The sequence below is a fragment of the Corvus moneduloides genome, chromosome 6 (genome assembly GCF_009650955.1).
Source record: "Corvus moneduloides isolate bCorMon1 chromosome 6, bCorMon1.pri, whole genome shotgun sequence".
NCBI classification, from domain to species: Eukaryota; Metazoa; Chordata; class Aves; order Passeriformes; family Corvidae; genus Corvus; species Corvus moneduloides.
The window spans coordinates 54,940,826-54,968,417 of NC_045481.1; the positions used below are offsets into that span (position 1 = coordinate 54,940,826).

Consider the following 27,592-nt stretch of genomic DNA (forward strand, 5'->3'; position numbering starts at 1 on the left):
AATAGGCGGGTGGGTTGAAATAGGCTGATTATCTTTAAGAAATACTTGTTTTTCACTTAATATTAACCATCCTTCCCCTGAGAAAAGAAAAGCAACTACTTGCAAAATTTGTAATTCACAGATAATTCAAGCCCATTAAAATAATGGAAACTTTATTTGCATGAAAAACTTGTTTACAATCATTAATAAATGAAGAATGATCCATTTGCATTTTCCTATTCCATGACACTTACGAAAAATGTATTAAATAAATATTTGTGAACAGCTTAAGGTAAGGCAGAATTTAAGATAAAGCCCCTATCCGTTGTTCACAATTTTTGAACATGGCTCACGCTGCAAACAAGTGAAAAAATTCACTAAAGAACTTGAACAAGATGTTACATGGGTCATTGAATCACGTCCTCAATCCAAAAACCCAAGAGTAAGTAGTTTTGTGCTCAACCATATACAATAACTTTAAAAGGGTCAATCTATTCAGAGCAAAACTATGTACAGTTAATACCTTTGATAGAAGCACTTTGTTAGTATTGTGCAATACATTTATAAAAAATGGCTTCAAATTCCATTTCTCAACCATTTGTAAAGTGCTACTATCAATTCCCACTCTGCTTCCTAACCCCGTGTCACAACAGCGTTCCCAGCCCGCCCTGGCACGCAGGGGCCGCAGAGGGGGGGGGCCAGGCCAGCTCACAAGTCACCAACGTCACAAACCTACTGGTAAACACAGACACGTACGTCACTGAGCCCAGTGCTGGATCTGTACTCCTCCCAGAGCAACCAGGCATCCCTGGGGCCGTGCCGAGGGCCCTACTGCAACATCCTAAACACCGGTACACAATGGAAAACTGGCATTGCAGTGTGGTATGAGCTGAGTACAGTCACTGTAGAGAGCATGCTGGTGGGGGCATCGGGATCAGAGCGGGGGGTTCTGGCCCTCGGCCTCCAGCTCGCTGTTGCTGGGGGCGGGGTGCATGGGCAGGATGTCCAGCTCGTCCACCTGCGGCGTGGGGTGCATCACCACCAGCTGGTCCTGGGGGATGTCTGCTGCTGCCGCCGCCAAGTTGGTGATGGATTTGCTCTTCACACACTGGAAGTCAACGTGCCGGCTCTTCCCTTCCTCCTTCTCCCACGACATGCGGATGAACGGCCTCTGCACGTAGTTGTAAATCACCTCCGGCCGCCCACCCGGCCGCTTCTTCACCTTCTCCTTGTATGTGGGGTAACCTGGCAAAGGCAGGGAGCACAGCACCATCAGCGCTGCTGGGACACTGCACAGCACCGGCAGCGCTGCTGGGACACACGGCACAGCACCATCAGCGCTGCCGGGACACACAGGAAGCACCAGCACCAGCAGCACTGCCAGTGCAGATGGTTATGCTGTGTTCGAGTCACCTCCTCCCTGTGCCCCAACAACACTGTCCATTTCACACACTATACAGGGCACCAGCACTGCAGTTTGATGCCACAGTTGTTCCTTGCCCAAACCAAGAAACGCCAGCAGAAATAATCCAGTATAAGCCAGCATTACAGGCAGGGCCAGTTCTTGTTTAGCTAAAAGGCTCCCAACCTTATTCAACTGAAATTAGTTATTTTAGAGCTCACCAGTTAAAAGCATTTGCTTTTTCTTGGCAAATTACAAACGTAACTATGACAACTTGGTAAGTGAATGATAGAAATCCTGCTAATTATAAAGGCTGGATTCTAAAATATAATCAGAAGAAAAATGCAGTGCAAAGAAACCCAGTTCTTACATTCACGATAAAAATCAGACTACAGTGAGATTTTACAGACCAGCCTCCTAACTGGAGGATAACAAGATGCTTATTTCACAGATCAGGATTTCTTTGCACTTCACTGATCCACTGGAGAGTTTTGTATTTCCTGAAAGAAAATGTTTGTCTGCCACTTAACATGACATTTTTCATTTCACACCCTGAAAAGGACAGCAATCCAAGAACACAACATCCAAAGCTATAGAAATATTACTTTAAACAAAGCACAGAGAAGATTTTGTGTGGAAACTAAAGGGCAACAGGTATGAGATGCAAGTCACGAAGCCAGTAGAAACCACCTAAGTTGTCTGCACAGAGCCCAGCAGCCAGACACAGCTTGGACACCAGTCTGTCTGGAGCCTGTTGCTTGTTGGGTACCATTCCCCTCTGTTGCCCATTCTGTCACCCAGCCTCAATAGGAAAGACAACACCAACCCCTTTCTTTTCCAGCTACAGAGAAAACCATAAAGCAGAGGAGTGCAGCAGACCCTGAAGCCCCAAGAGTACAAGCAATGCTTCCCTCACCTTCGATGCCCAGGCGGATCTTCTTGAGCCCCCTTTCCTTCAGAACCGATTTGGCCACGTCTCTATTTTCAATGTATTTGAAGAATCTATACAACTTCGTGCTGTAAATAACTAAAAATACATTTTAATGAGAAAAAACCCCCATATATTCAAATAGTAACCTTCTAGCCTTAAAACACGAAGGTTTATCTTTTCCACTGTTTTGCTTTACTCCAGTATTTCTATTTCAGAAGAGGGGGAGACTCAAGAACTTGAGAAAACAGCTGAAGACACTGGGGAATGGGTTGGTTGCATGTCTTGCAGGGAAGTACAGTCCATTTACAGGTGCTTAAACTCATCATACACACAACTTTAATACTCCAAAAATAACAACACTTGTTTTCTTCCCAAAAAAAAACCTTCTAGTTGTTCTCCCACAGTCAGCAAGACTCCTACCCATTTTGCTCCTCAAGCTCTTTCTGAAGAAGTATTTTCTTCCCCCTCACTAGCTGACAATACCTTAATAATAAAAATTAGCTTCTCTTTTTAATTAGATTTGAACATAACAAGCAACATATGCTTCTGTGAAACGAAGTATTAAGCAGAACTACCCAAACGAAGAGGTTTTTATTATGTGAGGCAGCAGGGATATTGTAAAGACTTTACTAATGGTGCTCCTGTACAACAACTTTAAATCAGCACTTTCACTGCTACCTCTACCATGGCGTGGCTTGTTGGGAACAATGAGGATAAACTTACTTTGTGAATACTCCTCTCCCATTTGTGGGGGATACTCTTCATCCCAGTCAACAACATCATCATCTGTCAGCACAACGATGTGGCACTCCCTCTCCCCACTTTGGGCACTGGCTACCATTAATGGGAGAATCATTTCTTCCAGGTAAAATTCAAATTGCTTGCGAGCACCATCATTTGACAGTTCATGCATGAGAGCACCTAGAAGAAAATTTTAAGCACAGGCACATTTGAGAGCTTGGTAAAGAGATGAAGGCTGCAATAAGAAACAGAAGATCTGTTTATCTTGTAGTATTTACTGCAGACAGGTGTAAAGACACTTAGTCTATGAGCTTATGTAGGTTCAGACCTTATTTGAATATTTACCAGAAGCTGAAACTAACAGGCCCATCTTGCAGATATTAACATGGTGTTGGGCAGACAGAGGAGTGACTTTGAGACCCCCTTTATGTTTTACTACTGCTAAACACTTGGTAATTGTGCAAGACTGCTCTCGGTTTTCCTAAAAGAAGCATTATTTAAGCCAGTTGCTGGAAGAGCAGAGCACACAGCCCATGTTTCATAAGCAGTAGCTTAAAACCAAAGCCTCTCAAAGCCCTCACAGCAGGAGCTGCTAAATCCCTCTAAGGACAGAGAGCTCCGGGCGTGTGGCAGGGTGGGTGGCCCTGCTGGGGAAGGCACAGGTGTCCTGCACAGCATTCCCAGCAGGAATGCCATGGGTTGCCCCTGCACTGCACACACGGGGACAGCACAGGGACCAGAGGCACAGGCAAGACTTGGGCTGTGCTCAGGGATGAAGGAGCTGGAGAGAACGGCACATGCTGGGAACCCTGGAGCACCCCACTCCATCAGCAAAGCTGGGCTACTTCCACCAGGGAGACAGCCTCATCCCCCTAAGCAAGAAAAAAAATGTACCACTGAATGTTACTGTATCTGTACTGCTCATGCAATCATAGAGTGAAATATTCCCCAGGGTGACCACAGCAGAGAATCAGATACTGAAATATCAGACATTATTTTTCAAAGAACATAAATCCATTGGTTTTAGGGCTTTATTGCACGAGAGACAAAAAGGGATGGATTTCGTTCATGTAGTGCCAGCCATCTTCTTTATCTCTATGAAGGATATGATTTACAATTAACACACACACTTTAATCAATTTGTATAATTCAAATTATTTTAATAAACTCTGTACTTACTCAGATCTCTGCATTTTATAGTACTATACTCAAAGGAGATACAGAGATAGTCACACGCTTCTCTCAATTCAGGAATAGATATCCCATCAGGACAGCGTATCACCCCAGTCTTGTAGTAATCCTGCAGGAATGCACCAAGAAAAAACACAATGCACAACACTCGCCAACAGAAACATTTCAGCATTTTATTTATGATACCTTCTCCACAAAGAAAGCCCCCAAAATGTAAGACAGCAACAAATGTTAAACTTTCTGAATCTTCCTGTCCTCAAATTTATCAGTTTTCAGAGCTGCATTCAGAGCAGTGAGTTCTGGTTAAAACTGTTATTTAAGTGACAACTATTAATACTGATAATTTTGCTGTCTTTTATCTATACTTCACTGAGCTCTTCCCATTCCAAGTCTACTGACAAAGCAGTACAGCAGCTCTACTTCCTTGTGTGGATATGAAATACATAAGGGGCCGTTTCCATCTCAGACTGAAGTTTGCTTTACTCCTGTCAGCTGCAGGAAATTAACTTCCAGTACTCTGTGTCACCTAATTTCAGCTCTAGAAGGGCAGAATATACCTGAATTTGGTGAACTAAATGCATAGGAAAAGGTAAACTAATGTCTGTCAGGAAGTAATCTTTGGTTTCCTTCATGTGTACTTTCTCTCTCCCCAGCTGTTACATGCTCATGTCTAGGAAAAGGGGGTTCCTGTCAAGCATTTTCCCCCCTGTACTAAACAAAAGAGCAGTATCTATGCCATCCACAAAATGTAGATATGCAAGTTAGTTTAAACCAGAAGTTTTACTTCTTAATAGTGCTTGTCCTAATAGTAATTGCCCCTAAAAACTCACCAGAATAGCACGAAACACAGTGGAACCAATTCCTTCAGCAACTTCATACTCTCCTTTTTCATTGGGACGAGTAAAGTTGTGTTCTCTGCCTGATCCAAACATCCTGCTCAAGAATCAAAATAATTTGGGTTAAAATTCCTTACTATGGTTTTCTTGTTTGTAAATAAGAAAAATAAAATGCAAAAAAGTTGTACAGAAACTGCAGGGAAAAAGCAGTGTCTTCTGTTCAGTTGGGTTTAGGTTTTTCACTTAATGATCTGACATGTCTTTTCTGACCACTCTTCAGCACAAGAAATAATACTCAGGAAAATGCAGTCTAACAGGATACAGGCTTAAGGCAAATAATACATTCTTACTATAGTTACTTTTCCCTCCCAAGCTGTTCCTGCTTAGTGTCCTGCAGACTGACATTGAGGGAAAGTGGGTTTATAAATAACCTGCGTGTTAGAGTGGTATTTCCGTATCCTTATTAACCTACTTTTCAATTAGCAGAAGATAAAATAAGCTTCTTCCTTGAACCCATCCCAAAGGGAGAATAACTCAGCATCACACACGCACAAAGAATCCAGTGCATTAGGCAGCACCACTTACTCCGAGGCTGGGCATGGAAAAGGAAACTATTTCATTGCTTTATTTCAGCTGATACACTTCCAGTCTGTCTGGATATTTACATGTGTGCATGTATCATATAATATACAAGCACTTTTAATCAATTATTTAATTCTATTGATTCTTACTTCCATTTATTTCTTTTGACAGTTTAGACAGAGAAGCAGTTTTTGCCTTCTCTGTGACTCACCCAACTTTTCTCAAAACAGGGATCCAAGGTACTATTTATCCCACACTGTAGTGACTTAAACAGAGCAGAAATTGTTTAATCACATTTATTACCTGTACCATGGCAAAGAGATTTATATATATGTATTTTAAGTATGATTATATCCTTGTGTGCTGAGAAACAACCATATTTTAATGAAAAAGCCAAATCCAAAGTGACACAGACAAACCTTCATTTCTTTTCTTTCCTGATGCACGATTTTAAGTGGTGCCCTCTGCATTTGGACACGGCAAAACCAACCAGAATTCGAGCAGGTCAAGTACTGAATCTTTTCCCACCAAGCAACAACGTTGCTCATTATAGTTGCTACAGAAAACATTACGCACGTATTTTGGACTTGCATTCAAGTGTTGATCATTTTGAGCATTCAGTGTCTCTGCTGAGTGGCTCTGTTACACTGATTATTTGACATTTCAGAAGATAAATGGGCTGAGCTTGAAGGTTGTCAGGGTAGGCCCACTAAGCAAAATAAATTCCTTCAAGGTTTTCCTCCTTGCTGTTTTGAAAGAGACTGTCTACACTCACTATGCCACTTTGTTTTATGAAGCACCTAGCTTTAAAAACCAGAGGAAGAATGAGGCAGACTGAACGCAGAGGCAATGCCCAGGAAGACAGAAAGAAATGGGAACATCATGAAATGTTAATTTATTAGCTGTCATCTCTAGATAATAGACATCCCTTGGCCTCCCTGCCAAAACCAGAGGAGAACTTGCATGTGATTTTTACTTAAAGACATTTGCAAACTGTTAATATTAAACTAGCAAGATCGGCTGCAGCAATACAAGTCCAACAGCTATTTAAACAGTGTAAATACCTACAAAGTATTTATGCCTCTCTGTAACAGTTGGGGACTAAGGAAAAAAACCAAAACCAAAAAAGATACAAACCTGCCCAACATTGTATTAGGTTGTGCAGTGAAGATGGAAGGATCTACAACAAATCTGGTGTTGTCCACAATGAGCGTCACTCGTTCAGAAGTTCTGACATTCCGAGCTCCCTCTTTGCCATTTTCATACACAAACACCATTTCCCCACCAGCCTTGCAGCTGCCATCTGAGCTTGACTGGCTGCTGTTCCTGCTGCTGGTGCCCATGCTGACAACAGAACCATTTGGGGATGTCTTCTGGGGCCGGGGGCTGCTGGGCCGAGATGAACTGTGATCCTTCTCACGATCTTTAGTGGCCACGAGGCGGAAGGAGAGAAACCAGGAAATTAGAGATTTACATGAGTCCTATGCAGCTGGTGTCTTTCCAGGCACAAAACACATCAATTTGAGAAGTTCAGTAGAAATTATTTTGGTTAAACCTGTTCTGGTTAAAGAAACCTTCAAAAATAACTGCCCATTTATGAGATTCTGAAGTTTGTGTCACGTAGACATCAAAGCCACCTCACCTTCCCCAAAAGTCTTTACAAAGAAAATTTACTATTCTAGTACTGAAAAAGGAACTCTACAATACAGAAGCTCTTACATCACAGTTGGTGCTATAGCTCAAAGAAATAAACCATGTTTTGTCACTTACACAAAATCCCTTTTTCCTCTATTTCCAAATATCTAGACCCTACCCAGTAAAGGGAAGTGTTTACTCCATTATCTTAGCAAAATTAGATTGTTCTTGTGCTTTGAACTAAATAAGAGCATCATGTAGGAATACACACTGCAGACTGAAGAAAAAGTTACAGCCTATCAAAGAAGGGTATTCCCAGCCCAGGGCACATGTAAGAAATGGTATGTTGCGTCATCAACAAATAACACTTTTTATTGTATTCCTTGAACAAAATAGTACTCAAGTTTAGAGAATTTTAATCCTGAAATGGCAGAGATCTGCACACACCAGAATGATACTGTCTTGTTGGCGAAGTGACATTCCTGATGCATGGAGTGAGCTGAGATTCTGCTCTTTCATGGGATGAGTCACGAGATCTGTCACTTGATCTGCGCCTGTCCCTGGATCTCTCGTGTCCACCACTCGCACCATGGAGGCTCATTTTGGTGTAGTCTATTCCTTTAGCAACACGGGATGAGGTGCTGAAAACAGAAATAAGTGAAATGCTCAGCATTTCAAAATCTCAGGGACATCACACATCTAAATTTTCAAGGCATTCACACTCTGTGGACATGTTTCCAAGATTAGGATTATCCAGCTCCATTTTCTTTGTTGTAGTCATGTTTATTTTTACAAACAGGAACAATTACTTGGAACATTAAGTAGACAGCAGGAATTACCTGTTTGCTGCTGTGTGATCTACAGAGACAGCACTTGATCAGCTGAGCCTGCATGTGAACCTGCATTCACACAAATCTCTTCCAGAATGGGTGAGCCAAACACAAATGAGCATTTTATTTTGATTCTTACTGTTAAATTAGATTTTCTAATCAAACAATGAAATTAGAAGTTGGGCATAATTTTTTTCCAATGAAACCTATTTTGGTGAACCCTTCTCAGACCACAGGCTGACTTCACACTTTTCCGGCAACTTGCCCTTTGCAAAGGTAGTCAGCCATAAACTAGGGGATCAAGACACACCAGTCAAGAGTTTATTTCTGCACATTCTGTTTTAAATTTTCACTTGTTCTCATAAAGAACAATAATAAACCACCACAACCCAGGCAGCAAACATGAACTATATTATCAAAGCCACAGCCCACCAGACTGTCAGTAGCAAGTAGGATATTTGCTCCAAACCAGCAAATTTTAATATAATAGTTTAAGATGTTTCAGACTGTGATTAAGTTACATTACTCAATTAAAGATATCAATTACATTTTGAAATTATTAACCCAACCAACAAAACTAGTCAGTTTTGAGATCCACCACTCTCAGAAACTATCTAAAATTTAAATACCAACTTGCAACAGCTATTGTTGAATTTACCAAAAATCCTTATATCTTCTATTTATACTCTTTAAAAGAGAAAAATTTATGTCTGGACAGCACAAACATGTCTGTGTCCTTGCACCCCACCAGAATTCCTAAAGCAGTTCTTTTGCTATTTAACTTTCAAGTGTGGGCATGACAACACTCCTTATTTATGGGTTTAACTGAAGAAATTCCCAAAGCCTCAGGTAGTGGATAACCCAGACACACAACTGCACAGCTACGAGATCTGACAGAAAGCAGAGTCAGAATTTCCCAGAGGAACCTCAATGCCCCACTTGCTTGCAGCCTGCAAATCCCATAACTCCTACCAAGAGACCTGAAATAATGACTGCAGGAATGCTGTAGCAGAACACAGAGAGCTAAGAATGATGACCTAGCTAAGACAAGCACAACAAATACAAAAGCATTCACTGGACAAGCAGATTGAGCAGTGTCCTCTTTTTAGGTTGCTTAGAAGTAACAACAACAAAAAAATAAGGCTGTTCCATCAGCATGAGATGTTGCAGTTTCAGGTTTCAGTGACTGATAAGAAGAGGAGCTTAGAGAACAAAAAGGCTGCGATAAATGAGCGTTTAGGACAATGCAAGGAATCAGAAATGTACCTCTCCCTAAGGCACACAAGCTTCTCCCCACCCTGCCCGAATGAGGGCAGGATCTCCTGTCGACAAAGCACAAGTTTGGTGCAGAGGGAATCTACTGCAATCCTGTTTCCTGCCAAGCTTAAAATATGCTGCAGTAAGAAATGCATCTTTGGGATGTGGAGTCAGCCAAAGGTCTATTGAATAAGGGAAAAGAACTGCAAGCCTTGCTTCTGGTTGAAAACGCTCAGATTTACAGTCCAAGAATAATGATCCAAGCACTTCCATTAAAAGGAAATTTCCTGAGGACTTCCAGTGCAATTCTGAAGGTATTAATATTTATAACATTTCAGCATGGTTAACATGTCTCCTTACTTGTTTTACCTCTCTATTAGAGAAAGGTAAATTCTTTATTTTTAAAGTGAAATGTGCAAAAGTTTGCAAGAGTGACATCTGAAAACCTCCTTTTCAAAAACATCAACAATTTAGGAAAACGTTTGCACCTTTCCTTTGAGACGGACATATACATACATAATTTAACCATTTAAATAGATATAAAATATGCCCATACATTATCAGAAATATGGAAGAAATATGGATTGCAGTCTCAAACTCAAGACCAAAGTCTAACCCCAGTTTAAACATGACAATATCCATAGCTACTACAGCTAAACTTCCAAAAAAAGGTCAATTTTTTTTAAAAGAACCTCTGTATCTCATCTGTGCATTTATATTTGCATGCTATGGTATCATCAAGGATGCCACAAAATGGGGTGTGTGTATGTACACCTACATAGCAGTCTGGTGACAAAACATCTCTGCAAATCCCAATAAAGCCTCATGTGACCAGGCCTCTGTTGAAGCACAGCTTTGATCCTAGACCTGATAACATTTCCAACCATGCTGTGAGAAAACAGAGTTTTGCAGGTGTCACATTTTATAGTATCAAAATGCATGACTCACTGTTTCTCAGTAACTAAAGAACTCTATTTGCTTTAAATAAGGGAAACATGCTAGAAAATGAAACTGAGCCACTGTAATGGGATGCAGGCTTATCACACTTTTTGGCAGAGCAAACATGAATTCCCCTTTAACAGAGAAGGCAATTAAAACGTGATTCTTAATCCAGAAAACCATCTAAAACCACATTACCCTCAGTGGGTAAGCGGTGATTCAGAGTTCCCAGTGAAGCAGGGCAAACCCTAGTTAATAATCCCTTTCTAGGAGCTGATAAAAACAGGTGCTACGGGAAGCAACACTGACTCAGCTGGCACCACACTTCCTCCTGAGCCATGCCCAAAGGAAGGACCATGTCAGGCACTGCTGGACCTCCCAGAATGGGAACTGAGGCTACTTCTGCTTTTGGTGCCAGCAAGCCTGGAGGAGAGGGGCAGTGTTCAGGGATTATCTATCCTGCTCCTGCTGCCAGCTACGGCCATCCCTGCAGAGCCTGGGCCATCAGTTCAGCTCAGCACACCACACCAGAGAGGCAGAGGCTGCCAGCTGGAGGAGGACACGATTCTTGAATAGTAAATCAGCTGGTTCTGAAACAGACAGATTAGTAAATAATTTCAAAGGGCTGTTCAAATTGCAGCTGGCCACAGCACTCCTTTGCTTGCTTCTATGTTGTACTTTCCTCCTTTAATGCACAGATTAATGCTAACTGTGAGACTGACACATCATCTATTAGCCACAAGATGCAAGCCAAAATTGCAAAATTTTTGAGAATTCAAGCAGTTTGGCTTGAGAAAGCACTTGGCTGAATCATGAATCTTTATTCATCTTAGTAACAGCCATCTAAAATGTCAATCTTAAATCTCATCACTGTTGAGTCACAGTTCACAAAAAATATTTCTTTGATCTGTTGGATATATAGCCAACAAACTTGAAGTTCCATGTGTTCAACAGCATGAACACTCAGATCAATGCTACCCCTTAATACCACTTAGCTCTGCAATGAACAAGAAAACTAATATGAGTTTAAATCTGAACAAAGGGAAAAAATAGAGGCGGAGCTTAGCACATCAAAAGAGATAGGCACTGGCTTTACCCTGTGATACCTGACTGGGAAAGTTGTGTCACTCAGCTTCTCTACCATTACTCTGAAAAAGGAGATACATCTGTGGCCAGTACATATGAAAGAAGACCTGTGACTTCTGTTTTCCTGTAAAGAGGCTTCAGAAGAAGTTGCAAGTGTTCAAAGAAAAAGGAAGACACCAGAACTACCAAGTAATTTTGATTTCTTTCATAGAAGGATTTGTTGGTCACATCCCCTTTCTCCTGCTAACAAAGCCAGTGGGGCCAGGAGGTTGCTTCTGCAGGGAATGCACAAACCCTTCACTGCACACCAGTGCAGTACAAGCCTGGCCCCAGCGATGAAGGCAAGACAAATTGGCATTCACTGGGGAGTTCCACAGCTGTGTTGTTGTAGCTTCCTACCAATCTACACCAGTGGACATGGGACTGACCAAGGCAGAGCTGCCCCATTTGAAGAACAGGCAAACAGGAACTCTTCTGGTCCACAGAAGCACCGCGCAGACCAGACACCACCAGGACTTCTCAACAGCAGTGAGATGCTGAGAGTTCCAAGTGCCAGGAAGCCATGGTTGCCACACTGCATTCACCTGTAATCTCAGCCCACAGCACCCACTGGAGCCGGCACAGAGCCTCAGTTCAAGCCTCCAAGAAAGAGATCTGAAGCTACAATGACCATCTCACCCTGAAAAGAAGTGTTTGCAAGGTCAGCTTTCAACTGATTCCCCAGCTGATGACCACCAGCTGCGCTCTGGGCTGTGAAAGCCATAATGCACAGCACCAACCCATAAGCAGAATTTTCTCCTGCGTGCCTAGTGACACCTTGCCTTTCATTTAAAAGCATAAGAAAGGAAAGAACAAAGAAAACACCATTTTAAACCCTCATTCCTTCACTCACTAAAGCTGGAAAAAGCCCCATATATGTGAGAACACCCAGTACCCAAAAGTTTATAAAAGGGAAGAAAATCTTGCTTTATCAAATATTTTCCTACAGGGAAAAAAAAGAAACAAACAAAAAAAACCCAAATAAACAAACCCAAGCTAAAACAACCAAACAACTTCATGAATATTCATGTGTTTTGGCAATATTCACAAATTCAATACACATTTTTCCCTGGCTCCAAAGGAACACTGGAACATGTGCACTACACCCATTCAAGAACTTTAAGTCAATGACAGAAATTATGTTCCCCCTCAGACAGGGATCAAGGAAGCTCTGCCTTTGTAAGGGAATAAGGCATTTTCTATAAAAGCAGCTGCCTTATGAAGAAAACCAAATAAGCTCAAGGTTTTATTTAAGCAAATCTATTTAATATATGTGAAGGAGGAAAAAAGAAGTACCATCAAAATGGCAACTTGTCATACTGGTAATGCTTCCTATTTTTGTAGTAAGGGAAGAGCTGTTTTTAAAAAATGTAAATGCTCTTCAATTTAATGATGCTTTGGAATAATCTGTAGAAGGAGAGCTTCAGTTTGTCTTTATACATAACAACAGATTGCTTTGAATATATTACTAATTATTAAAAGAAGTCATTAGACCGAATTAATTCTACTGCCAAAACAATTAGCATGTATTCCAACATAAAAACTCCATGTGCATCCTACTGAATACTGCCAATAAACATACTTGTTTCATAAAACCAGCTCTTGTCTACACAGAATTATGGTGCTTAACCAATATGCTTATTACTCTCAAACCCAGCCTGAGACCTTAAATAAATAAAAAGGACATAGCAGTGGAATATTAACCACGATTTTTACCCCTTTTTTCCCCTATGTTCTAAAACTTATATTAACTCTCCTTAAAATACAAACTTAGATCCATCCTTTGCTAGGATGATTGCCATAATCAACACTTGTAGAATCAGGCTATAGAGCTTTATCTACACACTAAGTTACAGCTGCCTTGCTCTGAGGCTTTAGAAAAAATCCCTTCTGCTTATCCTGCCAGGACTTACACAACGACAGCGCTTATGCCCCTCTTCCTCCCCCTCAAGCTTGTTCTTTGTCAGCAGACATTTCAATTGACCTGTGCACACAAAGGACAGTACTTTTCCTTTCCCTCATCCTTCTCCTGAATACTGCCCACACATTATTCCTGTTACCAAATACGCACCTTCCTCTTGTGTCTATCAGGGAGGAAACACAGAAGCATGGGAACAATTTCGGAATCAGAGCACAAAGGAGTTCTGTTCCTTCCAATAAGGCAGCTTTGAAAGCCAGATCAGCATCCTTTGGCATTACTTGTTAAGTTCAGCATATTAGATATTTCCATCATTTCTTCAGTACTTCACTGCACCATCAGCGAGCCTTACTTTTTCCTCCATCATCTTCCCCTCCAGGACAAGCGAGTGTAGCTCTCCAGTCCATTAAGCGCTGAGAGCGGCGAGCCCCTCTGGATACGAATTGGATTCGGTTTCTCGCCGTGCCTGACTCAGCCATGCGTGGTGCACCGCTGACGTGTGACCCCGCAGCTCCGCGGGCCGGCCCCGCCGGCCGCAGCCATTGGGCCCCGCGGCTGACGGGCAGGGAAGGCAGGGCCGGGCGGCGGAGCCGCGCCGCGGGCCGGCTGCGGAGCTATTTCGGTCCCGCCGCTGCCGGGCTCCGGCACACGCGCACCGCCGAGAAAAGGTTACCGCAACTTGCCCTGGCACAGCTCTCGCGTGTGCAATGATCAGCCCAGACAGGCAAAGCCACGAGAGTTTCAGGGGACGGTGCATTTGTTCCTGTAAAGTCTGCCTGGATTAATATTTCAAATAAATTCACCTTTCACTGACTTCATAAGCAGGTACAGCAAGAGCCTTTTGAGAACGAGACAGCACAACCTCCATTTTTTAATCTACAAGCATCCCTTTTCCAGCAAGTCTAAGCTAGGAAAAATGTACTATTCTTTGTGACAACTTAAGCATCATTAGTATTTAATTACACTAATCAGTACATTTACCGATCACAAATCACTGTGCATTTGCACAGCAATAGGTCATCAAATGCTTGATAAGTCGAACCCACCAAGCACAAAAAGCAACAAAGCAAATTAATACACAAATCGGTAAAATTTTCCAAAGATTTTTTGGCAGGAGGATAACCAGGCACTATGAGACAGCTTTATTTAAATGATTCTTTTTAGAATGTCTGCGGGCTGTTTTAAGGAGTCACAATACACTGGAGGAATAGTTTAAAAAAAAAGTCCTACAATAAATAACAATCAAGATGTCATAGGGTAGAAATTAAAACATGATGCAAGCTGAAGAAATGAGGAGGATTGTTCAGCAAATGACTGCTGTAATAAAGAGGGAAGTCAAGAGGAAAAACAAAAGACTTGTGATCAGAAAGGCAGGAGAACATCGGCATTCCGGGCTGAAGAGTCAGCTCTTTACACATGGAAGGAAGATTTCTGCTCATACAATTTCAATTACCCAAACCAGTGAATCTTCTCCTGGTTTTAGGGTCTTGTGATGGTTCACACAAGCACCCTCCCCATGCCCCAGGGGAAGAATAACCATCAGCCTTGTAAGCCTTTTCTTCCCTTCAAAATAAGCCAAGGAAGACATGGCTATAATAAGCTGCATGAAAAGCATGCTGGAAAAACCTCTCTCAGGCATTTTTTGCCTCTAATAGAACAGACCCCCAGCAGCAAGGAACAGTGCACTGGTTCCCTATGTGGGGTCTCCTCCACAGCAGAATTAGGATGTGTTTTCTTCTTTACTCCTATGTCAGATAGAAAGAACGTGCCATGGATAGGTTATCTCCCAACTCCCACAAAACCACCCCTCAGGACAGGACACGCACCCATCAAAATCCTACAGAGAGTTCAGAAGCCACGCTTAACTTGGGGCTCCACGTAAGGAAGCCCTCAGAAAGAATTCTCACTGCTTAATTTGGGGACTGCTACAGGATCTTCCTTCAGCTTGAAGCAGAAACTCTGTCAACACTTTCCACCCTCCAAATTCTTTAATATTCACATGATTCTGGTCTCCAGTGGGTTCTCTCAACCATGAGTAATGTACTTCTTAGTAATTCAGTTCCATTTCAGGAAAAGATCTCACGAGTGGAGTGTTCAGTTGCCAAAGGGATTACTTAAAGCAGCAAGGACTTAACCTTTAGGAGGGAACACATTCACACTTTATGACTTCTGCCAAGCTACCCAAACACAAGACCTTCATAAAAGAATGCTGGTTGCCCTTATTTATATACCAATTTCTGCTCCATTTTCAACATGGATGTTAAGTAAAAACCAAACTTCAAGAAACTCAGAAGCATATTATCCTCCTTGGAACTAGAAAGTGCCTCCATTTATTAAAAATCAGCTTCAGAAGTTCAAATTCGAAAGAACTGGGTCCAAACACTGAAACAGTATGTAGCCATTACAGTTTCTATTCTCAGAGATTAAAGGTACAAACAATGAAGAGTTGTTCATAAAAAATTCTGGTTCTGAGCATAATCACCCCTAAAGTGCTGTGTTCTAATTACATGTGCCAAAGTCTACCACAAATAATATCTGATAATACTTGGGAAAGGCAATCTGGGTGCTGAAGAAGTTCAGGAGGATTTAGTGTGTGCTTTTGCTCTGGAAGTTGCTACGTTTCCCTTCTCAGCAGTGTCAATAAGCTGTCGTTTCAGGATTAAGGATGTCAAAAAGGAAATAAAACCCCCACTCCCCACAACTCTAAGATCACTCACTATACCTTGGGTACCCTACAAAAGATTAATAGACTGGTGGTTTTGAAAGTTATCACCAAGTGCAGCCCATTATTCTAGATTCCAAGAACAGCTCTTCCCAGCACATCTCAGTTTCTCCTGATGGCTTTCCATCCTGGTGCCCACAAAGCCTGGATGAGGAGATTTTGATCCGCCAGTCCCAGGCTGCCATTAAGAGCAGGCATGTTAGCAGTGAACTTAAAGCAGGTGATGCACAGTATAACCCGAGCCCAGGGCAAAAGCAGGCCTCATTATTTTCATGCCATACCTTGTGTAGGCCTGTCCCATGCTGCAGAATGTTCAATTGCAGAAATCCAATTTATAGGAAGAAAAATAAAACCTGTCCCACAGTGGAAAACAGATTATACATTCTGATATCATTCCACAGATGAGAAAGGGACTCTTCTGGGGATGCTTCATGCACTTTACAAAATGCTGAGAGAAGTGGCACTTCCATTCAGAACCCATGAATGCATCCTCCCAGCATGCAAGAATAATATTGGGGGGAAAAATCCCAGCATTTAGCATCTGCACAATAACTTCTCATTTATGGACAAGATTTAAAAAGCAATTGAAGGTTTTCAAAGATTCAAGAGTCATGGCAACAGAGTCAAAGCAGAGTCACATTTTGTTCATAAATGCAGTAGTGCAGGCAAGACTTTGGATCTAATAATATCTAAACAGAATGAACAAATAAGAAACTGTCAAAAGGGACTAAAACAGAAGCAGACTTAAAAAATTAACTCCAGGACAAATCTTAAGGAAGAGGCAAATTTAAGCCAAAGGTTTTTCAGCACAACTCCAGTAAAAGCACTCAGTGCAAGAGAATTAGTATTGAAGTCCTACAACAACAAAAACTCCAACACTACAGAGAAATTACATGTGGGAAGCTAATAAGTGATGAAAAATTGAATAAAAAGTACAGAACAGCAAGACCTAATAATGAAAATATGAATTCAGAGACCATTTACTTGAACCTTCACCACTGTTAAGTCAATATATGGTTCCTGAACACTTTCTTCCATCTTATTCAGGTACTTAAATAAAAAGCATCTTCAAAAATTTTCTGTAATAGCTTAGACAAACAAGACTGTTTGTATGATTACTTAGTCATCTTTTAAACCATACAAACCCATCCTGACAGGCTCTGCAGATTTATACCAGGGATCATATGCATTATATTTTTAGTCCTTATTTTCTGCATCTCTCCCTTCTGAGTTTTCCATTCCATCGCCCATCTCAGAACAAGTAAGAAACAGGAGGAGAGAAAACAACAGTACAGCTTGGAAGGTTTCAAAAACTGGACTCTCACCAAACTAGACAGAACAGGATTTAATGCTGACCTCTGTAAGGATTCAATACATTCCCCTTTGGTGTTCTGCCTCATGTCCTTGGCCCCAAACAGACCCGTGGCTTTCCTTGCTGCCACACAAGCCCTACACATAGGGCTGCTCACAGCCCTAGATTATGTTTTCTATGAGTCAAGAAAATTATCTAAGCTATTTTAAGAATGTTAAGGCTGGAGGATTAAACACTTCAAAGCACCAAGAAGTGACAAGCTAAGCATCTATCTCCTGTATTACTCCCTTGATGAGATTATTTATTACAAAGCTCTTATTTCACCATTACGTTTTCCAAACCAGAAGTATTTTCTTCTTTATGATAACAAGGTGTATTTTGAGTAAGACAAACAAGACTGGAGCACTCAAACCTTTTAACCTAACAGTTCTAGTTATATTATAACAACTTATGCTTCCAAATGCATTTTTCCCCTCACACTGTATTTTTCACATAGACTTTCACTTGTCTGGAAGAAAAAGTGTCAATTAAGTCAGAAACTATAGTAATATGTCTACATTCAGACACACAAAATCCATTCTTTTGTTCATGCTTTTGAATAAAGCACACCATTTCCCAATAATTAGATTCTCTGAAGTAATCAAGTATCTCAAAGGATTAAGGTAACAAAATATTTATCCTTAATTTATCCCTTATTCTATTACAACATCAGACTATTATTTAGGTTCTCATTCTCAAAGATTTCCAAAATCACTTTATTTGGGGGAAAAAAAAAGTTTAAATGATCAGATGTTAGCTTGAGTACTATATCCCTAGTATACACATTAAGTTTCCATAAAAATGCTGTTCAGCATTGGAAACAAATCCAACAGCTGCAATTATCTTTGAGGCATAGATTTCCTACCTTTTGGTAGGAAAGGCACAGGCCATGGATGTCCTTGAGTTAACTCCTATCTGCATCGAATAATCTTTGCAGAAAGCAGCACAGCTTTTTATTGAAACATTTCCACATAATCCACCCCAGATCACACATGGTCAGAGGTGTCCTGTTCCTCTGGGCTGGATTTACCCAGCTGCAGCTTCCAGCTACCACACTTTATTACAAACTAGCCTGCTGACTACAGCTCATCACCATAATTTTTGTGACTGATCAATAAGTCATTGTTCAACCTTTGGGTTTTCCCTGTCTCAGAAGATATTTAGTAACTTTTGTATCTTCAGGGAAGATGTTGATTAGAGGCAATTCTGAACTGCTGACACCAGACTTCCAGTAACTCCATCACCCACCCAAGAGCCCTTTTGACCACATGATGTTGCTGGAGACTTGCGTTCCCGCTCTCCCCGCTGTGTCAGTGCCCCTTTTGGTGCAATGTCCTTGACAGGTGACAAACACGGTGTCCTTGGCTCGCTGCTGTTAAACACTGTACTCTGTCACACGGAGAGCAACCCGGTATTTGCACGTGTCAGACCACTCAGATCGCAGCTGTTAACGAGCCCTTTTCAGGTCCTAGCAGCCCCATCACGGGTCGTCTGTTCCAGTATCAGTTTGGGGTTTTATTCCAGATCCCCCATCATGGGAGGCAGCACGGGATCAGAAATGAACCACCTGGACTGGGCTCAGCAGGGAATCGTCCGGGGGCACTGCCCAGCCCTCACTCCCACACAATGCCCTCTCCTACCAACACTGGTCACTGCCAAGGCTGTGCCACACTGGGATCCTAAAAACGGAGCAGGATCAGCCGCCCCCCAGACACCACCACCTTAATAAAAACATCAGCTGTACAAAGCTACACCCCACAAACCCACCCTGACCAGTAGCACCAGCTACCCTCTTCGGGTCTGTGTTAACCACTCCATTATTCACAGCACAGGCCTCTAATTACGTGGGTCTCCTCGAGAACCTTTTAATTATTGGTGCATTCTTCCTCCCTGCCCTCTTGGATTTCTCACAGTTATTCAAGAATTAATGATGGAAAAGAACCCACAATATTAATTACCTACAGAATACTTTGGACAACACTTGAGTCCAGTTTATCTGCATCAATACAATTAAAAAGTGAAACAGGTTGCTGGTATTGAATATGCTCCTTAGCTTTTTTCCTATCATCTTGCCAGTAGGAAAGCTTGAATAACTAACAATTTTAGCTTGTTAACAGAGATGTTTCAGTTATATTTAGCACTTCTCAAAGGGCAAAGTACTTGAAAGATACACACTTATTTGGATGCTTAAATATCTTTCCAGCAATATGCTTCTTCACATACATTTGCAAGGTGACTAACTGCTTTACTTAGCTCATTTTTGAACACTGTATGCTGGAAAAACACTAATTAATTTCATCCCTTTGTCAAATCAAAAAGCATTTAAAAAAACATTCTTACTGTGAGGGATGCGGGCAAAAGCAAGATATGACACACAGCTTTACAAAAAGTACTGCAGAGAGTGATACTTGCAGCAAGCAACTATTAGCTCTCACCATGGACAAGCTGCACATATTTTAAGGATGTAACTCCTAGCAAGCACCCCCAAAAAATTCATGTATTTAGTCACTCAACTAGTGTCTTGATACGCACACAAGGCATTCAGGTTCATTTTTTTAAAAAAAGGACTAAAATGCAACCCATGGCAAAACAAATCTAACAACAGATATGGGAAGCTGACAAATCAGGTCAGAAAACACCTTTTAAAATAATTAAGAATTCCTTGTAAGAAGAATTAAAACGTTTATGACAGGACTTGCCACAACCAGATACAGTAGCCTTTAGGATGGATTTTCAGTGTAGTTTTTGAGATGCAATAGATGGGACACAGCACCTACCTTGAGTGTTTACAAAGTTTACGAGGTCTATTATGCAATTTCCGATCCCAATTCTCTGGATCACTGGAGTTACTGTCATAAGGATGAGGCCGTCCTGCCATTCCACTGCCAGCTTCCTCACACTACTGCTCTGAAAAGCACACATGCAGCACTCACAACCTACATTAAGAGAGCAGTGTTTACCTTTAAGTAATGCCACACAGGAAAAAAAGTCAGACATGCAGAATTTAGTGTTGTTAGGTTTTGATTTTTTAAATGCAGATTACAGAAAAATAGGATACACTGAAGCAGAAATTGCATGACAATAATATTTTATACATTTTGCTGATACCTGCACTAGAAAGAGTATTTTGTTATAAGAAATATGGTTCTATAAATGCTGGCAGGCAACTTCAACTTTGCAACAATTAAATTCACTGTGTCCAAACAGAAAAGTCACTGGTTACAAAACACAAGACAAACACATCATGATTTTCTTTCAAATGTATAAAGTTAATTCAAAGGAAGATCCCAAGTGTAGAACAGAGACCAACAGTTTTACAATTTGAATGGCTGACCAAGAGGAAAACAGAATTAACAGTTATGTCTGCATCCTCACTCCAAAACAGAATCAACAGCAATCCTTAGAAACACTCAATGTGGTCCAGTTTCACTGACTTTTGCAGAAAAGTCACCAAAACTTAATAAAATAGATATGATAACTACCCTTGCTTAAGTGGGGTCTGATATTATGTCCAACTCCCTTTAAAATTCTCTCATAGATGAAACCACCCTGTGACTGTCAGCAAAGACAGCCAATCTCAACAGACTGGTGTTCAATCATACCTCTAAGTGACACTTGTGGCAATAGAGTTGGATAATTCAGAACAGCCTGGTTACAAAAACGATAAAGTAGCCACAAGTGAGGAGCTGATGATTGCACAGCATCTGGAAAAAAAATTGAATTACAGATAGATAAACCTTCCAAGTAATGGGAAGTCTATTATGTTTCTTTAAAATTTTAAGCTACACATTGTAGAAATATTGTATCTTTACCTCACCCCACCCTTAATATACTTGCATTTTATTCAATGAAATTTATCCTATGTGGAAGTGAGTCCCAAAGCAATTGAGACCTCTTTAAAACAAAGTTATTTCTTAAATAAACATGGAGAATGGAATAGCTCTCCTGGCAAATTTAGATTCTCCTAGCTAAATTTAGACCCCAATGTTTTTATTACAGGGGAATAAAAGAACAAGCTTCCTAAAAATGTTGGTTGCATCGGAGTTTTGCGTTCATGTTCAGTTCTACCCAAGAAAACAAGTTTAATACAAAGTATACAGTCTCCACCACAGGGTTGGGTCTTTTTCCTGTTACATTTTCTAAAATTAAATGCACTTTGATTGGAAGACTCCTATGGTCAGGTGTCCATATAGAGTCGGGAAAGGAAAAAGCATTTTATTTAAAATTACAGGAAATACTCAACTTTCTCATGCAAGGAAAAAAAAAAAAAAAAAAGAAAAAAGCCCCAATAAGCATTTCATTGTGTATTACCTGGAAATTCAGGTTAGCAAAGCACAGTCAGTATATGAGGGTATTACACAGAGAAGGTTATAGGATCTACACACATTTATCAGGAGAAACAAGGAGAAACCTACAACCTATGTCAGAACAGAAGAAGTATTATTAAGGAGACAAGGGGAAGGAAGGCTGGTTTATAAATCCAGTCAGGAGTTACTTCAGGAGCAGTCGTTCCCAACTGAGGTGCAATACCATCTACACAAACAATACAAGAATAAAGACACTTTGTATCTTGAGTTGAAACAAATTATGTTCATTAGATTGAGTGTGTTCAGCAGAGTACACAGAGAGCCTTGCTACTCCTGGCAACAAGACCGTGTGGAACAGAGAGCCAGGAGCAGCAATGTCCCAGGGACACCACAGCTCCCACTGTGCCATCACACCCAGCTCCAACCTCTGCTGGGCCCTGCTTCCATGCCAGGCTTTGCCAAAGCACCACAGCAACTCAGGGCTCATGGAGCACCACACGTTTCTTCACAAGCTTTTGTTTCTATCTTCCCTTTAAAACCGTCTAAGTGCTTTATAGACACCTCACCCTCTCAGGTACACACCAAAGCAGGTGCCTCAGGAGAAACAGGAGAAACAGGCACCCACCACCCAGTTCTGAGTCTTTGCATAGAGACCAATATTTGAATTTAGCTTTTGTATTCAAAAGATGCTCAAAAGCAGCTGTTTTTATGAGAACTGCTGCTGAAAGGCCAATTTAAAGCCACTTCCTTAAATTGTCTCACACTCTCTGCCTTCTCCCCATCTTTCTTATAATGAACATTCAACAGGAGAGTGCAGGTCCACACACACTCCAAAGAAAAAGCCTGTTCAAAGTAGGATCAGCTCCTCAGTGTGCTTTGCTATGCTGCTCCTCGCTTAAGCCATTACAAACAATAGGTGACACAGAAGGACAGAAACAAATGGAACTGCTTCCCATGAACAACAGCATTCCCTTTTCCCAGCTTACAGCACACGAGGAACCCCAGCAGTGTCACTGATGAAGTGCCAGGCTGGCACCCAACTCAGAACCAGAGTACAGCTATGAAAAGAAGGGAAACAATCCCAAGTGTCCAAAGCTACATCTTGTGAAACTTCTTATTTAGTTCCAAACATGCCACACTATGAACAGTCTTCCCTCCATCCTCCACCCCACAGGATCTCAACAATTAACACTTCTCTAAAAAACAATTTGCTGTAATGCAGCCAATTTTTTCTCCTTGACCACTGCTGATAGTGCTTTTGTGCAGATTATAAACAAATGTATTTGTCAACTTTATTTTGAGTTTTAACAAACCTTTAAGATTATAAATAAGGAACTCTTTTGTTTTTCTCTGTTGAAAATAATTTCTTTTTTCAATTAGAAAATGCTGTATAAATTCTGTGGAGTAACTAACCAGTCATCCTGATTAATTTTTAAACACTTCTGCAAACCCATTTTTTCCTGCGGTAGAAAAGAATGTTTTAGCCGTGGTTTGTTTTTTGGGGGTTTTTTTTTGCATGGATTCACGCTGCAGGCAATAAACAAAGCATGCCTTGAGGAACATTCTAACCTTGTGTACAAAAAAAAAAAAAAAAAAAAAAAAAAAAAAAAAAAAAAAAAAAACAAACCAACCAAAAAAGCCCTGCAAGAGCACCTGGCCCCAAATATTATTCAATGCCTTCCACGAAAACAAGGAACCACATCTGAAATGTCTGTGAAGGCAAAAAGGCACTGGGATCACATGAAATAAAGAATCAAATCCAAATGCCCTCAGCAGATCACACAACACTGGTGTATTGGCCAAAGTGGTTGACATTCTAATTAGCTAATTACAATTCTCCAGGTGTAAAGAATGATTTCATACCCTTCTGCAGAAAGCAAATACTCCAGAGAATCATCACAGGGAATAATAGGAAATCAGGAAGCTGACTTTAATTTCAAAGCTTTCAGCACAGACAGCTAGAACACTTAAGATTTGCTAACATCAACTTGAAGCCAGAATCATTACTAATTTATGAATGTTGTAGGCTACTGAAATACAAGGGAATTGTAAAGACCCAGTGGGTTTGAGAAGCTAAAAGTCAATGTGGTAGAGCCACCCCAAACATTGCAAAATGCAGTAATTAATGTGTTTACAGCACTACTTGAAGAGCTCATGAAAGGATGTACCATACATCAACTTGTGATGTTGAACAGATCATTTTAAATAATACTTAAAGCACATTCAGTTCTGTGCCATGACAAAATAGAATGCACAAAGGTTGCACAGCAGATCAAACAAGAGTCAGACAACATCAGGTGCTGGACAGGAGTGGACATGCACTTTTGTGAGATGCAGGACTTGCATTTTTCAAGGTACTGAAGGCTAGCAGGGGGTGGAGAATGCTCTCTGGAAATCTTTCAAGAAAGAAGTAAAGCTAATCAAAACCAACATCAACGTGTTTCCAGCCAGCCAGTCACACTGTAATTGCTGAGAATACCTGTAAGCTGCAAAACTCTGGAGTCTTACTAAAAAAGATGATTACAACACCCCGAAATTCTGAGGCAGAGGGCCAAGATGTCTTCTGGCCACCAGCTCATCAGGTAGAACAAAGATCTGATGGCTGTCAGTACTGAGGACAACAATCAAATAACTAACACGTAATACTTCAGGCATCTCCGCAGCTCTGAGCTTTGGTCAGAAGCATTTCCAAAAGTAGGACAGGTTTCAGAAGTTCCTCTGCTCTAACCTGCTCCCTCAGCAAAGTGCACAGGAAAGGTGAACCAGGATAATCAGGAAGCTCCAACAGACAAGTCGCCAGCAAGGGCAAAACTTGGCATCAGTTGTGACAAAAACTCCAAGACTCAGATTAAATATTTAGACTTTCTGTAAGGGGTGACAGTCTGCTGTTTACTGCCTCTAGTCATCAAAGCACAAAAGCAGCAACAACAAAAAGGAACTTCCAAGTCAGATTTACTGGGAATGCAAGCACGGTGACATTACATCCTAATTAAGAAATACAGTTCAAAGGACACATGCTCATAATGGAAACACCACATACCATGGAAATCCATACCTGTCAAGTGAGTTCCTTGCAAACTAGTGCAGACATCAGTCACAATTCAGCCACATAAAATAGCTTTATAAATTATCATCACTGAAATGTTATCAAACTGACGCTGATTAAAGCACAGCTAAGAGACATCCTTTGCAATACAGGCTCAACATTAACATAGCAGGTCAGGATTGAAGCTTCTCTAAATGAGCAAGTGGGAAAAAGAAAGAATGAAAAAAAACTCTGAGCAGTCACAGGAAGCTGCTGATATTCCTATCTATAGCAGCATAAACAACAGATACCCAGGAACTATCCTGCGAGCTTTAACTTTGTAATTCCTAAAGGGAACACGACGATAAAACAGCTGTCTGACATTGGAAGCCTAAAAAGCAAGAGGCAGATGACTCCCAGCTCCCCCTCTGCATTAGGGCTCATGGTGTGAAACCTGCCCGGCTCTACCTGTAAAAAGCTCAGTGCATGGAGCAACTTCTCCCCCCAAAAGCAGAATCGTGGCTAGCAGTGCAGGAAAAAGGAGCAGAACCCAACTCCTTGCCACTACTACTGGCCCCATCCCTTGAGGCCTCCAACACACAGAGAGCAGATGGACACAGAGCTTCATCACACTTGGCACCAGGGATGAGATGAAGGGCACCAGAGCAGCAACCACATTTCTCGAAGTAACAAGCAAGGCCTGTACCCATGGCTCTACCCAGCAGTGACAACACATCTCAGCGAGCAAGAAAATTCACACACAGATTTTCACACCTGAAATGAATTCTAAATTAGCTTCTGCTTTAATACATGTTTTAAGAGATACATACTTTCATTGATAAGCAACAGCACCAGGCCAAGATTTAAGCAACATTGCTAAAGGAAAGCTGTGCTGAAAGGAACTGGCACGCAATGAGGTTCTGATTTTTGTGTATGAATACAGGACAAAGCAGCCCCAGCCTGAAGCACACAAGCTGCAAAAACACACAGTTTATAACAAAGTGACAGAAAACCCAACAGTGATGACATCTGTTACTAATTTAACACACAATGTCATCCACACATCAGCTGTTCACCATTTTCAAACGCAATTGTGCCTAGAAGAAAAAGTGGGCTTCAGGAAGGAATTTCATGTGGGATATGAAAGCTGCTTTAGCTTGTTGCCTTTCTTAACCCCCGGGTTCCCTGGCATTAACACACAAACGTGCTGAAAACACTTCCAAGAGCAGCCTCAAACAGCACCATCTCCACAGAGGGCAACGATGAGCACAGGCAGGATGCATGATGAGTTTTGGAGACAGGAATGGTACAAATCGAGGGGTCATACTCAAAGGCTTTTGGCAATCTGCATCTTAATAGGAAAAGAAAATCTCTGTCATGTTTTGCAAGACACTCAGTCGAAGACACATTGACAGACTCGCCAAACATGGTGAAACAGTCTTCCTTAGCTACAGGGCAATGGATAAAAAAAAGGGGGGAAAAAAAATCAGCCAGTTCCTTTTGACTGTACTTGTGGTCAAGCTATAGGAATTCCAGGTAACCGACACCAGATGATGCAGAGACACATTTTGTAGCTCAGAAAAAAGATAACAAGTGTGAACCATCAGGTTATGAACTCTGAACAATGTGAGGTTGGTAACTGGAATTGTTTCTCTGGGACACCTAATTCAGTAGCAAACCTAGGAGGGAAAGAGAGCATCTTTCAGGGAAAGGATCAACAAAGCTGAAGCAACAATAGAGCTAAGCACTCTTTAAATGAATCACTGAAGGTGATTCATGAAGAATATAGGCAAACAAAAGTAAGGAGAACAGTGTCAACAGTCAAAAGGCTACTGAGAAGTCAGATTTTAAGCATGTATTCGAATTTGTAAGAGGCAGCCAACAATAAAGACCAAAAAGATAAAAGGCTCAACCACTCCTTTGGACAAAGAAGCCAGACAAGTGACAGGAACAAACCTGGAAGAGGTCTATGATGGAGCTGCATCCAAATTCTGAAAGAAAAGGGTTCTATAGTGACACACTGGACGGGACCAGAGATAAAGAGGAAAAAATGCACACACAATAGCTACAGACAAAAGTGAACTTAAAGAAAAAAACTAATGACAAGCAACCGCAACACGTAATTGTACTACGACAGAGCTATCATACAAACAGCTGATATTTTCTGCAAATAAAATACGGTTACATAGAAACAAATTATAAAGATACTGAACTCATTATGAAATCGTTTGAGTGCGTAAGCGACTGCTCAGGAATTACACGACGGCTGTCAAGCAGACCTGAGCAACACCACTGTCTCTGTACAGGCCTCACAGCGACTGCTGGTGCTACCAATAAACAATACACGATGAAAACCAGGAATTTAAGTCGTGCCCAGCCTGCTCGTGACACCTCCCGTCCCAGAGCTGTCGGGGCAGGGCGGCAGGCGCAGGTAAATCTGTCTGCGGGGCTTTGGGGGCGAGAAAAGCTGCAGCACGGGGCCGCCGGCAGCAGACGGGGAGCTCCCGGAGCCTCCCTCCCAGGAGACATTCCCAACCCACCTGGACGCGCTCCGGTGCCACCTGCTCCGCGTGACCCCGCCGCCGCGAGGGGGTCGGACTGGGGGATCTCCGGAGATCCCTTCCGATCCTAAAGGCTCTGCAGCAGGGGAACCAGCCCCGGCCCGGCCGGCCGAAGCCCCGAGACCCCGGGCTGAAGGGTGCCAAAGGCCGCAAGCCGCCGCGGCCGCCCCCGGCCGCCCTCACTCACCGGCTCAGCCGCCGCCGCCGCCTCCCGCCGCCGCTCCGCCAGGCCCGGCACCCGCCGCCACCTCTCGCGAGAG

General features: G+C 41.8%; 1 protein-coding gene across 6 annotated transcripts; it reads right to left on the reverse strand.

Moving 5' to 3' along the window:
• Positions 1 to 135: 135 nt before the first annotated feature.
• BTBD10 (BTB domain containing 10) lies at positions 136 to 27,589 on the reverse strand. Of its 6 annotated transcripts, none has more exons than XM_032110956.1 (9): positions 27,520 to 27,581; positions 20,217 to 20,375; positions 7,745 to 7,938; positions 6,800 to 7,085; positions 5,075 to 5,177; positions 4,233 to 4,353; positions 3,036 to 3,233; positions 2,298 to 2,408; positions 136 to 1,224 (listed from the first exon to the last, which is right to left on the reverse strand). In XM_032110956.1, the coding sequence occupies exons 2-9, from the start codon at positions 20,315 to 20,317 to the stop codon at positions 914 to 916; spliced, it is 1,425 nt and encodes a 474-aa protein (XP_031966847.1). In that variant the 5' UTR covers positions 20,318 to 20,375; positions 27,520 to 27,581; the 3' UTR covers positions 136 to 913. The 6 variants fall into 6 exon arrangements, with proteins under 6 accessions (XP_031966847.1, XP_031966846.1, XP_031966849.1 ...); XM_032110955.1 differs by lacking the exon at positions 27,520 to 27,581 and adding an exon at positions 21,042 to 21,143; XM_032110958.1 differs by lacking the exon at positions 20,217 to 20,375 and having other exon boundaries at positions 27,520 to 27,589.
• Positions 27,590 to 27,592: the final 3 nt, after the last annotated feature.

Coding starts and splice junctions, on each gene's coding strand:
- BTBD10 (XM_032110954.1), bottom strand. CDS start 13,644: ATGCCAAAGGATGCTGATCTGGCTTTCAAAGCTGCCTTATTGGAAGGA. Junction 7,086..7,744: donor AACAAGACAGTATCATTCTG/GTGTGTGCAGAT, acceptor TGGCCACTAAAG/ATCGTGAGAAGGATCACAGT. Junction 2,409..3,035: donor GGGAGAGGAGTATTCACAAA/GTAAGTTTATCC, acceptor ATGTATTTTTAG/TTATTTACAGCACGAAGTTG.